The 13184-nt window shown below is 44.9% G+C and overlaps 1 protein-coding gene across 1 annotated transcript; it reads right to left on the bottom strand.

The window, feature by feature from the left end:
- Positions 1-9439: 9439 nt before the first annotated feature.
- Positions 9440-12968, bottom strand: LOC148034627 (S-type anion channel SLAH2-like). Its single transcript, XM_087679555.1, has 4 exons — positions 11614-12968; positions 10392-11162; positions 10220-10251; positions 9440-10129 (listed from the first exon to the last, which is right to left on the bottom strand). The coding sequence occupies exons 1-4, from the start codon at positions 12514-12516 to the stop codon at positions 9709-9711; spliced, it is 2127 nt and encodes a 708-aa protein (XP_087535681.1). The 5' UTR covers positions 12517-12968; the 3' UTR covers positions 9440-9708.
- Between the last annotated feature and the right edge of the window lie 216 nt (positions 12969-13184).

Here is a 13184-nt window from a genome sequence, read left to right on the forward strand (position 1 = left end):
CATCTCTACTCTCACCGCATCCGTCCTATTGCCAAGGAAGATTAAACCATTACCCCAATCTTCGATGACCCTGGCATTGCGCATCCAGGGGCGGCCTAATAGGATGTCGTAGTCCACTCCCTTCATAACTATAAAGTCAACGGAGAACTGGACACCTACGATCTTCACTGGCCAATTCTTAAGCACCCCGAATGGCTTAACTCTCATACCATTTGCTAATGTGACATTAAACCTAGTAGTCTCAACATGTGGGTTTTCCCAAGTCTGAAGCACTGTGTAGCTAAGCACACTAACCCCGGCCCCCATGTCTACGATTCCCTTCCTCGTTGTGTCGCCTAGGGCTAAAACTGGCAAGACTGCATGCATCTCGGAACCTTCCCAAAAGGCATTGACATGCAAGGACTTAGGCGCAATGTGCAGCGTCAAACTCGATATTTGTGTTTCTGCCTCATGGTCTTGAGGGTCTGTCATGACCTGCTCTTGTGTCCCTTCAACCCACTGCTTAAGGTCCTGCCATAGGTTGGGGTGCTGCCTAAGCAGATCTCCCAGACTGAGTGTTACAGGGGTAGTCACTAGTGTGGTTAGGAGATCATTGGGTGTTCGTCTCTCTCTTAACCTAGATTGTCCTGACCAGTGGGTGTGACTGAACCGCGGCCCTGTAGCAGCGTCGAGGTTTGGCCTTAATGGCACCCCTTGTGGTGCAGTTGCTTCTCTTGACTTGGGATGTGGGAGTGAGGTCGGCGCACTTATGCTAGAGAGGTCATCGATCCCATCCTCCATGATGGGTTCAGCGTCCTTTAGGTGTTCTTGGGCTTCCTTTACCCATTCCCTCACCTTCTCTATGGCCTCTAGTTGTCGCTTCGGTTGCGGGTACTCCCCTACCTTAGCGCTTCCCCTTTCGGCCGTCTTAGGGGCTGACGTCTCTGCTTCTGCGTTGGAGACCTTCTTTCCAATGGGCAGAGTTGTAACACTCTCAGTCTTTAGTGCGATTTTAGCTTCCGACTTCCTCTTCCGCCGTCTACGGCTCTTCTTCCCTATCGAGGCTGCATCCAGATTGCTAGGTCCTAGCAGAGAGATGCCAGCTTGCTTCGTTTGGGCACGGGTCATGACCCGCGACGGGATAGGCGTGGCCTCCCCATCGTGGTTCTCGACACCGAACAGCCCCAATGGGACAGACGGCTCATTGGCTGAACTAGGTGATGGCTTCCTCCTTGGGCAATCGACGAAAAGGTGAGTGATTCCGCACTCAGCGCACCTTTGGTCGGCCTTATCTCTGTTTTGTTGCTCCCTCTCAGGGCAATGCGATGAGACATGACCTAGGTGGCCACAGGTCCAACAGGTAATTGGATCATGTGCCTGCCCTCCTAGGCCCTTACCTCGTCCTCTTTCCAACGCCATCACTGGGACTGGTCAATAGTCCATGAGGACAACGTTGCCCTCGTCGTCCTGTGAAACATAAGGTTATATGTAAGCTTCCTCCTCATTTGGTTCTTCCACATAGTGGACAAGAGCATCACTTGGTGGGTGGATTACGTAAGGACCAGGTGGCCTAGGAATGCATGTAGGATTTATCTCCATCCTAGGAACAGCCGGCTTAACGTTGTTGGGCGCGGGAAGGGCCAATGGGGCTCCCCTTCTGAAGAATGGCTGCGGCCTACTCACTAGGTAAGGTTGGCCGTATGGTTGTGAGTATGGAAGTCTTCTTGGCAGTCTACAATGCACGACATCATGACCGAACCTACCGCAGTTAGCGCAAGGTCGTGACCTAGGGTCTTGACACTCGGCTGGCAAGTGTTTTCCGCCACAGTACACGCATTGGATGTGTGGGCGCATTGGTCGTCTCAACATTTCGTGCAACTTGGCTATTTCCATTCTAACATCAGTCAAGTCTTGATTCATTTTGGTGGCTTTTCCCTTATCCTGGGCTGATGGTGCTGATCGCTCACTCGAGGCTAACAGCCTCTCTGAGCTTCGCCAAGCGATCTCTTCTATGTTCGTGCTCCTGGAGCTCCGCTCCTTCAGAGCTGATCGTCCACTCAGATGGACTCCTCAAAGACCCTGGCTAGCACATCTCGCTACAAGCTCGAGTTGCCTGCCAAAGCCTTGTATAGCTCCTCGTTCTGAATCCCGCTGATGAATACAGTTGACACTGCTCTTTCAGTCAGTCGCTCTCCAATAGGGATTCTCTTAAAGAGACTCTGTACATGGGTCACGTAGTCACGAATGTCCTCCTTCTCTTTCTGCTTGACGTTCATCAAGCATACGAGTAGATTATCGGAGTATCCGGGCTTGGCAAATCTCTTGATGAAGAGATCCTTGAGGCCATCGAAGTTGGCTCGCTCTGTGTTATCTAAGCTTGTATACCACGTCCTACCCTTGTCGCCCAAGCAAAGCCCGAACGCTTGTGAGCGTTGAGTCAGGTTCTTGAGGCCATTAGCTTCGCAGACTTGCTCAAACTGCTCGACAAAGCTGTAGGGATTGTCATGGGACTGGTACTTATCAAGTTGCTTGGCAACAATAGGGATTTTAGCATGGCTCTTTGAGCCTTGGTTTGCTCCCAACCCTGCAAGCAGAGATGTCGCTAGAGCCGTGGCACTTTGCTCTACAGCCGTGTTATCGAGCAGTCGCTTCATCAAAAGCTCACTCAGTGTTAAGTCTCCTTCTAGTGCCCTCTCATGGTCCGTTCGATTCCTGCCAGCCAAGTTCAGTACCCGCTGCACCTCTCGTAACTCCATGCTTTGCCTTTGGTTCCTAGCTTGCTGATCCATGTTATACTCAACCATGGTTTGTATTGTGGGTCAACTTTCTCTCCTCTTCTAGATCTGCAATGATAGCCTCTGTTGTTCTACCGCAGTGCTCGTACCGAGCATGAGCGTCGTAACTACTGACAAGGTTGTGTTGAACTGCATCTAGAAAGGCTCCTAAGTTGAATTCCTCATTGTATCTTTGGTCTGAACTTTCCTCTACCATTGTCGAGTTATCGTGCTCCACCAAGCTATCGATTAGGTTCAGTAGGCTCGGCAGATCCACTTCGTCGGCGTCCCTTGCTTGGTCCTACCTCTGATCGTTGACAGTTTGTCTCTGTGTTGGGTTTTCTCCTATTGGTGGGTTCCTTGAGTGGTTTATCTAGGTGAGTTCCTTCGGTTATTTAATACAGTCCTCAATTCATGGCCACTCAATGTGTCTTTCCTTGTGCACTTATGCTCAATCAGGCTTTCCGTTTCCTTAAGCGTACTTCAAGTGCAAAAATTCAAGGTGAGTGCAGCAACCACTTCCTAGTCATCTTATGCACTCTCGCGTTGTTTTGGACCGAATAGGCTTGTGGGTCACTTCCTGGCCGTCTTGTTAGGGTTTAGGGTTTCCCTAAAATATTGCCTTGTTCGTTTCTGGTCAAATCAGGTCTTACAGCTCAGCGGGTCGCATCTGGGCCTCTAGGTCTCGCAACTGCCCACTCCTAGCTGCTAAGCAGCAGCGCCCTCCTACTTTGCCTATTCCGTGTGCTAGAATCAAGTTTTGAGCGCCCTACCGGCTTTCGACAGTCTGAGCTACTGAGTCCTAGCTGGATCAAGCCAATTTTCTAAAGATCTGGCAAAAATCTACACTTGGCCCAACTGGTCCAAATTGCAGGGTGCGAATGGATTCCTCGAACGGGCCAAGGCGCATGGACCGAGGGCCGAATCCGGGGACTGGGACAGGGTGGACTCGGACGGGGTCACTCGGACAGGGTCACTCGGACGGGCCGAGCGGTTGACTCGGACAAGGTTATTCGGACGGGCCGAGGCAAGTGGGCCGAGGGCTAAGTTTGTTCACGGTCTGAATTATAGACTTGGACAGGCCGATTAGGGTTTTGGTCGGATGGCCCGAATTCGACACGTGGCCGAGGGTCAATTCTGGAACTCGGCCCAGGAGTGGTCACCCGGATGGGCCGAGCGCAGCGCACGTAAACAGCGGAAAATCGATTTCGATCGTCTCTCGTGCTTCACTCAATCATACCAGGCATAACCTTCCAGATCCGACCTAGGGGAGCAAGAGAAGGGATTCATATACCTAGATGGAGTGACGGGCTCGTCGTTGGTGCGATCGAATCGAATCGGTCGGTAGCTCTCTCTCTCTCTCTCTCTCTCTCTCTCTCTCTCTCTCTCTCTCTCTCTCTCTCTCTCTGAATTGTTGCAAATGAGTGTTCCCTTGGCCTTTTGGCTCTTATACCCCTTCTTGGTATGGTGTTGACGCCCCCAATCACTCACTTACCCTTCCTAAGCATCGCAAGCGAGCTTTTTGCCCTTTTTGCACAATTTTTTGCCCTGTTTGCCCTATGCAACACGAATCGAAAGCAAAATACTGAAGTGATTTCTCCATGTTTCCTAATCATCAAACAAACAAAATAACCCAAAATACTTACTTGTTTTGAAGATCAAAAACACCCAAACTTCCTACCTATCTCAAGCTCCGTTCGGGGATGAATCCCTTACTTCGATGCTCAATATGAGGCGCGCAAGTGCTCAAGCTTGAATCCGTGGTCCCGGCGACGGAACCAAAATGTAGGAGCTTTCACTCAACCGCCAAGACCCACGGACCGCTTATTATTTCAAGTGTTCCAAGCGAGCTCTAATAGCTATCTCTCACTTAGCCGACGCACCGTCAATCCTATGAGTGTAGTGAGCTTACCTTAGTGCCGACACGAGTTGCCTCCTCTTTTCTACACACCGGTAGCTCCACGATCCTAGATGCTAGCTCAAGCATCCTCAAGACTTCTCCACCTCTAAGCTCCATCCTCCATAGCTGCGCGAGCAAGAAGAGAGAAGGGAAGAGAAGAAGAAGAAGAGGAGATGGTGAAGAGCTTCACCCTCTTGATCCCTCACTCTCACACACACTCACTCCCTCTCTCAAGAGCACACACAAGCATGAAGGTGAGAAGGAGAGAAGAAGAAGAAGACTCCTTTTGCTACACACCAAAGAATGATCTCTTATTCACTTTTTGAACTTTATATATACAAACCCTAAAATCCCATGGACATTCATCCCTTTTTTATATGACCAGCCATTGTAGCAAGGTCCTTTTTCCATTTTCCTCTTTTAGCCCCGTGCCTCTAGCCTACACCCGTCTAATATTTTACAATGGGCACAGGAGGAAGCCTAGCGCTCTTTTACAAGGATTTTTCGATTTTTTTGAGGCCGCCTTTTCTTTTATGGTTGCTCTTTTTGCCCCAGTCCATCTTTAGGGGCCACTTGCGTGTCTTCGCTCTTTTTCTTCATCTTCCTTTGCTTTTTCTCCATTTTTCGCCATCTTGGCTTCGCCATCTTGACTTGGGGTTAACACCAGACCAACAAAAAGACATGTATTTATAGCTAGTATTATTAAGTCACAAAATTCATAATATCTAAAGACATGGAAGATGTTATCCAAGAACACAATTTATAGTGGAGACCAATGTTGAAAGGCTATATTATCAATCCACAAGAGACCTATAATAGTGCAATAAGACATGGTACTTTCTATGTAGATGATATATCACATGTTTGATTCAAGCTTTATGAAATAGATTTAAAATTTATTTTGACGTGTTTGAAGCATCAAAATTTTTCCCTCCAAAAGATTACGAAAGGGATTTTGAACTATTGGACACTTCCATAAAGAATGGTTACAAGTATTACATAAACAATTTGACCAAAATTCAAGTGCTCTAATTAGTGAATAAGAATGCAAAGGTGAGAGAATATATTTCATCACAAGAATGCATAGTTCTTTAAAGGGAAACAATATACACTAAGGTCGACAAAAGTGGTGCAATTGTGCTAAGTGATAGCATTCATTTCCATTATCTGTAAATCTATGGAGAGTAGTATTAGTCTTGCCTCTTCAATTTCATATTTAGAGAACTCTCCAAGACAATTGAGATCAAGAACAAGTTTCAAGACCAACTGTCGTTTACAAATACCTTTTCAAATTATCACTAATTGTTGATCTTCTTTTGCATTTTGATTGGAAATTGATACTTTTCTTATACTTGAAATAAATGTTTCCATCACTTTATTTCTTTACTTCATGGATCATATTTTATGTTTCAAAGTGGTAGAAATTTAAAGAAAGCTTGTGAATAGTATAATGGTTTATATGTGTAACACTTTCAATTGTTACCATAGTTCCTTTTATTCAAGTTATATACTCACATAGTTGTGAAAGGCATCAATTTGCTACGATTGTCAATGGGTTGACAATCGTTCAAATTTGCCATGCCAATGGGAATGGCAACTCAGCAAGGTCCAAAGGAGTGAGATCTTAAAAGCTAAATAGTTCTTTAGAGTCCTACCACTGATTATCAATGGTGACAATGTTCAAATTCGCCATGCCAATGGGAATGGCAACTTGGTAAGGTCAAAAGGAGTGAGATCTTAAAAGCTAAATAGTTCTTTAGAGTCCTACCACATGTTCAGTCATACACTACTTGCATTCGAAAGTAAAGGTGACTATAATGTTAGTAAGTAGGAGAGAAAAAGGGCATGCCACATGATGGAAACCTGACTTGTTCTACATCTAAAATGTCTCGCAAGTTTGTGCTTGGGTGCAATCTTAAGGGTTTTAGGAGCAAAGATAAGGGCTTTAAACTGTTTTGCAAGGCTTTAAAGAAAGCTTAGGGTGGTTACACACAGCCTTGGACGGCTGGATTATGTGCAAGTTGTCTATTGCTTTGGTTACACACTAAACTGCACCCATTAATTACACTAAGAGAGACTTGGCCCATTGTTAATAAGGGTGAGGTATGTTGAGATTGGTGGGGGTTCAAGTCCTATCAGTTGCATGATTCCCTTTTTGAATAAATGTGTCATCTTCTTGTGCATTGGGCACGCCCGAATTTCAGGGCAAGGGAGATCCCCCACCCAGAAGTGTCCGCCGACCACGAAGATCGGATCCAATGACTTGTTGACACGTAGTGTGGCGGATGCCTCTTTTTCCACCTCCTGTCCTTACATAGCATAGCCCGGTGTGTAACCAGCCTTAGAGCCTTCTTTGAAGTTGGAACCCTAACCTTTTGTATATATTTCAATTTAGTGTTACCATATGAATATCGGGCATACGACAAAACAGGGAGGCTTTGAATTTTTGAAATCGAGCTGAAATCTATCCGGTGACGTTGATGTGGCATATTGAACACATGCGTGATGATGTGTGTCTATATATACACATATGCATATGTATATATATATATATATATATATGCATCGGGAGTCGGGAGAGAAGAGAGATGCTTTACAGCTTAAGAATTCCATTACGACAGTTCCCAAGAGAAGTACGAACAAACCAAACCATTGGAAGATGGACTGACAGACTGCACGGTAACTGCGAGCATAGAGACAGACAGAGACAGAGACAGACAGGACAGATAGAGAGGAGAGCGGGGTCCAGGCCCCAGGGGGAAGAAGACAGAAAGGGGCAGAGATAACTTTAAAGTATAGAGCAACAAGAAAGCAGAGACCATTGATGTTGAATCTCTTCTTCTTCTTCTTCTTCTCTCTCTCTCCTCAAAAAAGCATCCGCATGACACTGGACAGGCAAACTAGACCATATCCCATCACTCATCATCGCCATTGCCACGGCCTTTTGATAAGTGGACACGTCCTGATCCTTGCCTTCTCTTCTTCAACCATAGAAGAGGTGCTGTCTTCCATTCCCATCAACTGCCAGCATCATCTTGTTCTACCAGTATGAGGCATCGAATGGCACCTGGCCGCTTGACTGGCCTCCTGCTCCGTCCTTGGGTTAGACTTCATCTTTGTATACTTTCGTGAATCGTTGATTGCCGCTTGATTGCTCTTTACTCTGCCCTCGCAGTAGACTTCATCTTGTATCCTTTTATGTATCATTGAAGTCCTACACAGGACTCATCGTACACTTGTGTCCTTTTATGTATCATTGAAGTCCTACACAGGACTCATCGTACACTTGTGTTAATAGTTGTCTTTTTCCGTTTCATTTTTTGGTTGTATAATAGAATGCTACGCCATTTGCGACTCAAAGTGGAAGCAGGTGCAGGAATCCCAATTAGTCAGGAAGGCATTACTCCTCATTGTAATCTCGCCCATCTCCTACAAAGCATAGATAAAGCATCTTTGCCAAAGCCCCACAGAAACTAGAGTCTCTCTGCAACGGATGTGCAGTGAAGATTAATGGCATGGCTACATCTCGTTGTCCAAATGACCCAAGCTAAAACACTAGCAATCAGCTCCAATTGATGACAATGTGCCTAAACTGACTCTATGTGCAAGAAGTCTAGCATGGGAATACATTGGACAAGTTCAAACGAATCCCATCCTAACTGAATGCTAGCCATTAACATTAAAGTGCTACAAGTGTTTGCTAAGGACAGTTATACTAATACTTCAACAGACGCAAAAGGTCCTCCTGTTAACCTCCTTGGTCAAAAACTATTCTCCCAAGAGCCGTGAGCCTACAATATCGAGGTTTGCTACCATCCAGTGGGACAAAGCTAAGACATATTTGATCAAGTACGACAGGTATGTTAGTGTCGCTTTCTTGGTTAAAAACTTTTCTCCCAAGAGCTGTAAGCCTATTATATCTAGGTCTGCTACCATCGAGTGGGAAAAAGCTAAGACATACTGATCAAGTATGACAGGTATATTAGTGTCACTTTAAGGATGCTTAAATTGCTCAGAAAGTTCCTCCTTCCAGTAGGTAGCATGTAGTTGCTTGCCATATTTAGGGCTGTATCTATTTGACATGGCATATCCCCGTCTCACAATAAAGAAAGAATGACTATAACACCAACCAATTACCCTTGATGTTTGTCCATGGAGCTGTTCTCACACTAGATTTCTTGGAGTCTTCTCGTATAGATGCTTCTAGGGTATTTGATACATATAATTTCACCCTTCACTTATATTGTGATGATTTTAGGACTGAAAAGAACAATTCCCTTAATTTACAAGTACTCTTAATTCCCCTTAATTTACAAGTACTCTTAATTCTGACAATTTTTGCAACAGTCCATGCTTGATTGGTTCAGATTACAAATTCCCATCCATATTAGATTTTTTAGTAGTTTTGACTTTCTTTATTTCAAAGGATTTCTCACGTAAGGACTACTCTGCATTTGTAGATTGCAATAAAGTCTCCATGGATTTTCACCTGGTGTGTCTGCATTTGTGCACAAGCAGGCAGCTCTGTCGATGTGCACCTCTGTGCGTGTCGTTTTGTGCACATGCCTGATGACTCTACTATGGTTGTGTTTTACCACTATTCTTTATTTGCTCTGGAATAGATTCCACAATGAAGTCTATTCTTTTTGAGAATGTGTATGTGTGTTGTGAGAGAGAACCTCTGAATGACATTGCCCCAACAACTGCCCAACAAAGACGCATCCATACTTTGAACAAACATTAAAATCTTGCTTCAACAAAAAAATATCCTTGTATACAACGTCTATGCATATATATTCATCAGGTATATTGAATTCAACATAAAGGTTGCTTCACATGCTACTTCATTCAGAGCAGTACACAGAAGAATGTATATAATCAGCTCATTTGCCCATCAGCCCATCAATAAGACTGGCATCATCAGGTCTTCGCATCCTCATACACACCTTGTGTTGAGAAAAGATTACAAAGACTGCAATGACCAAACAATCACCCAGGACATTTGACTGTCGGTGCCTGCTTCCTTCAATGGAAGGGGATCAGACTCAATAATTGTCAAAAAACCTTTTTGCAGTGGACCATTTCCTTCAATGGAAGGGGATCAGACTCAGTAGATTTCAAACCTTCTTGTAATGGACTATTTTCATTGTTCAAGTAGTAGCCAATTCCATTCGTATCACCATCCACCTTATCCAAGCAATCTACCTTACCTGAGGAGCCAGATTTCCCCTTATGCTTCCTTTTGGGCTTCCTGTTGCTGATGGCAATGGCTACATCATTCGGAAATAAAGAATCCCATAATACACCATGTAGTATTGTGGAGAAGAAAAGGGTGAACACTGTAGCGGCTGAGATCCCTGACAAAATAACTGCCAATACTTGTGTGATGGGATGCCTAATCTCCAAAGAGTAATGAATTGTTGCAATGGCAGAAGCAGTCATTGGAAACGTGTATGCCCACCATGCTACCGAGAACCTGCAAATAAATGTGACAGGACATCAAAATCCTATGGTGATCATTCATGTGAAACCAACAACAATAACAACAGTTAGCAAAGAATCATACTGGAATCCGCGAAAGAAGTTGATCCGAACCACCTACAAAGATCATGAAGTATAATCAGATGTAAATTGCATGTCAATACAAAGATCACCATTGCTTTAAAGCTGGTATGAAAATCACATTTCCATAAATGCACAAGGATGAAGCTGCAATCCAGGTAATTAATCAAGCTTACCAATGATGAATATAGGAACAATGCTATGAAGTATGCAGTCCTCGAAACACGGTCAAAGTCACCAACAATGAACTTCCAGGCCACACTGGCTGCGCTTGGTGCTGCCACAAAGAGGAAAAACACAGGATGAAGTTCTTTGGGTAGGGCTTCTGCGGTAGGCAACCTTTGGTAGAGAGTCACAAAAAGGACCAAGTAATGGGCACAACCAACAGCCCAGAAGAAAACAGCTGGCTCCTTCCAACCAACTATAGCTGCTAGTAATGCCCCAACAAAATTTCCCACCAAGGACAAATGAGTAGATGGGTTTGCTACTTTTGATAACCTCCTTTCACCCCCTGACAGCCACTGCCCATATATTTTCAGCTCCAACATGAAAATGGGTGCCATAAATATACACCACAGTGCTGGACTCACAGTAGTAGCAATGCAAGGAGGAATGCCAATGGTCAAAAACATGCATGCTATCCATGGAGCAAAAAAGAAGTTAACTCTTACTGGATGGTAATACTCTCGCCGCACAGCCTCAAAGTATAACAGGCACTTTAGAGCATATACAGCAAAGATGCAAACAAGCGAGAGAAGACCTAAACACCAAAGGACAAGATTTACTATCAATGGTATATGAAGAAAACTCATGGAGGGGCTTGTAGCCAATGCCTTCCAAAGGATCGCCTGACTACTGAGTCCAAGGCATATTCCAAAGCACCCTATTGGAAACCGTAGGAGAAATGGCCAGCGTTCATCTTGTGGAAGTAGCAGCTCCTCTGATTCCTGTATGATTTGGATGAAATGTTTAAAAGACACAAAATCAAGTAAAAACATAGAAGGTATGACAATTGTTTTTATAAGCACGTTACTAGGTGGCCAATCAGATAATGACATCCTACTAGTCATCATAGAGCCTGTGTAATGCAGAGAAGCCCCATGCATATGGATCAAGGGATGCGTCTGCAAGAGATCTATCATATTCTCTAGTATGAGCTGGTCTTCAAGGAAAGAGCAAAACAGTGAAAAAGAAAGGAGAAATATATAACTACTATGAAAACTGCGACTTAATCAAGGTAAGACTGCTATGTTTTCAAGTACAGAGCTTAGTTATGTATCAAGAGGCATCAAAAATCTCTGGCAAGGACTAATTTCATGGCACAACCAAGGATGGATCAACTCATGGATGATATTGAGGAATGACAGAGAGATGAAATAAGTGTCATCGTGTTCTTACCTTCAATATTTCCAGCTCTGCACCTTTCAAAGCATCAAAGTAGCGCCCTGCAGGCACAGGCCTGTTCTCATTGACACGCTTCTTAGACTGTACAGTTAATGAATCTTTCTCATCTGGCTGGTGTTTGGAATTTGTATGCCCGAGCGACTTATCGAGTTTGTTGGATTTAGTTCTGAAGATCACATATCTCTCTGATTTTCCACCTTCCAGAGTCTGTGATGTGCATCGTCGAAGTGGGGCACCATGTTTATAATCCCCTCTGTTTGTCCCAGTCGAGTGTTTGGCAACTGTGGGCATCGGCTGAGAGTAAAACTGCCTCTTCGCCCCCAGCATCTTGGTCTTCAGAGGTACACGCTGCTGAGTTTGCAGCTTAGAGGCATCAGAATTAGGACTCTCATTATGGAAAGAGACCTTCTTTGACAGCTCTCCTTGAACTCTGTGAGGAGGGGACGGTGTCATAGGGATTCTAGGTTTGGGGAGGATTGATTTTGGGGTAAGGCCCCCAGTGCTATGCCCGGTGGCTTTACCATCAACCATAAGCTTTGAGATGTCCACTGCAGTGCAGCCATCTGTTGGAGAGGCTGGCAATGTCCGACGATTACTTGGAGATGCTCCCAGGTCCTCATAACTGCCTTCACTGAGCGATAATGTCTGATCAAGCATCGGTATAACAGCATCATCTAGGCCCTGAACACTCATATCAGTGCCTGCATGTACACTGGGGTCAGGGGAGCCTCTTGCTATGAATGACAAGTCCCCTGTGGAGAACATGCGAAGCAGTCGTGGCAATGTCTCTGGTGACGATGTCATTCTGGTCCGATGGGGGCCATTTTCGAGTCCCAATGCAGCCTCAGAGGATTTGACAGGGCTGTCCCCATTGAGCTTCACTTGCTTCTCAGCCATATGCGATCATGGGCTTGTTTACTCTCTCTCGGAGCTCGTAGATGAGCGGGGGTCAGGCAGATGAAGCTTCAATGGAACAGAAGGGCATCTCTCTCTCTCTCTCTCTATGCACACACGCAGCTCTCTCGCTGTCTCTCTCAGTTAGTATGGCTCTCTCACGAAGGAAACAATCTCTCTCTTTCTTCTCTGAGTGTGTCTCTCACCAAGCAATCTCTCTCTCTCGAGTCTCTATGCACGTACCCTCCCTCCCAACTTCCTTCTCTCCCCCCCTATATATATACACACATGCACTCGTTCTCTCTATACTCGTATATACCATGTCCGTCCTGAATCCTGATGGACGGAGAGAAAAGGTCGATGCGGCACCAGAGGACCGCACCTTTCCAGAGAGACTGTCTCGGACTCTCTCTCAGAATTGTGCACTGAACCATGTTCGCCCGCGATTACGTGATGTCATTTGCACCTATTGCTTAGCATAATAATAAGCCTTGTATAAATGTATAAATAACGAAGTCCAACTTGCAACAATAAAAACTAACGTATGCATTAACTTATGCTAACCTACTAATTAATTAACCACAAACCATTATAAGTTTTCTTTCATTTTATCTGTAATTTTTTCTTTTTCTGAGAAAGGCTTGACATCTGAAAGATGCCTTAAGGGTATA

This window comes from Lygodium microphyllum, chromosome 6 (genome assembly GCF_053477565.2).
Source record: "Lygodium microphyllum isolate KBCC chromosome 6, Lygodium_microphyllum_v1.1.10, whole genome shotgun sequence".
In the NCBI taxonomy this organism is placed as follows: domain Eukaryota; kingdom Viridiplantae; phylum Streptophyta; class Polypodiopsida; order Schizaeales; family Lygodiaceae; genus Lygodium; species Lygodium microphyllum.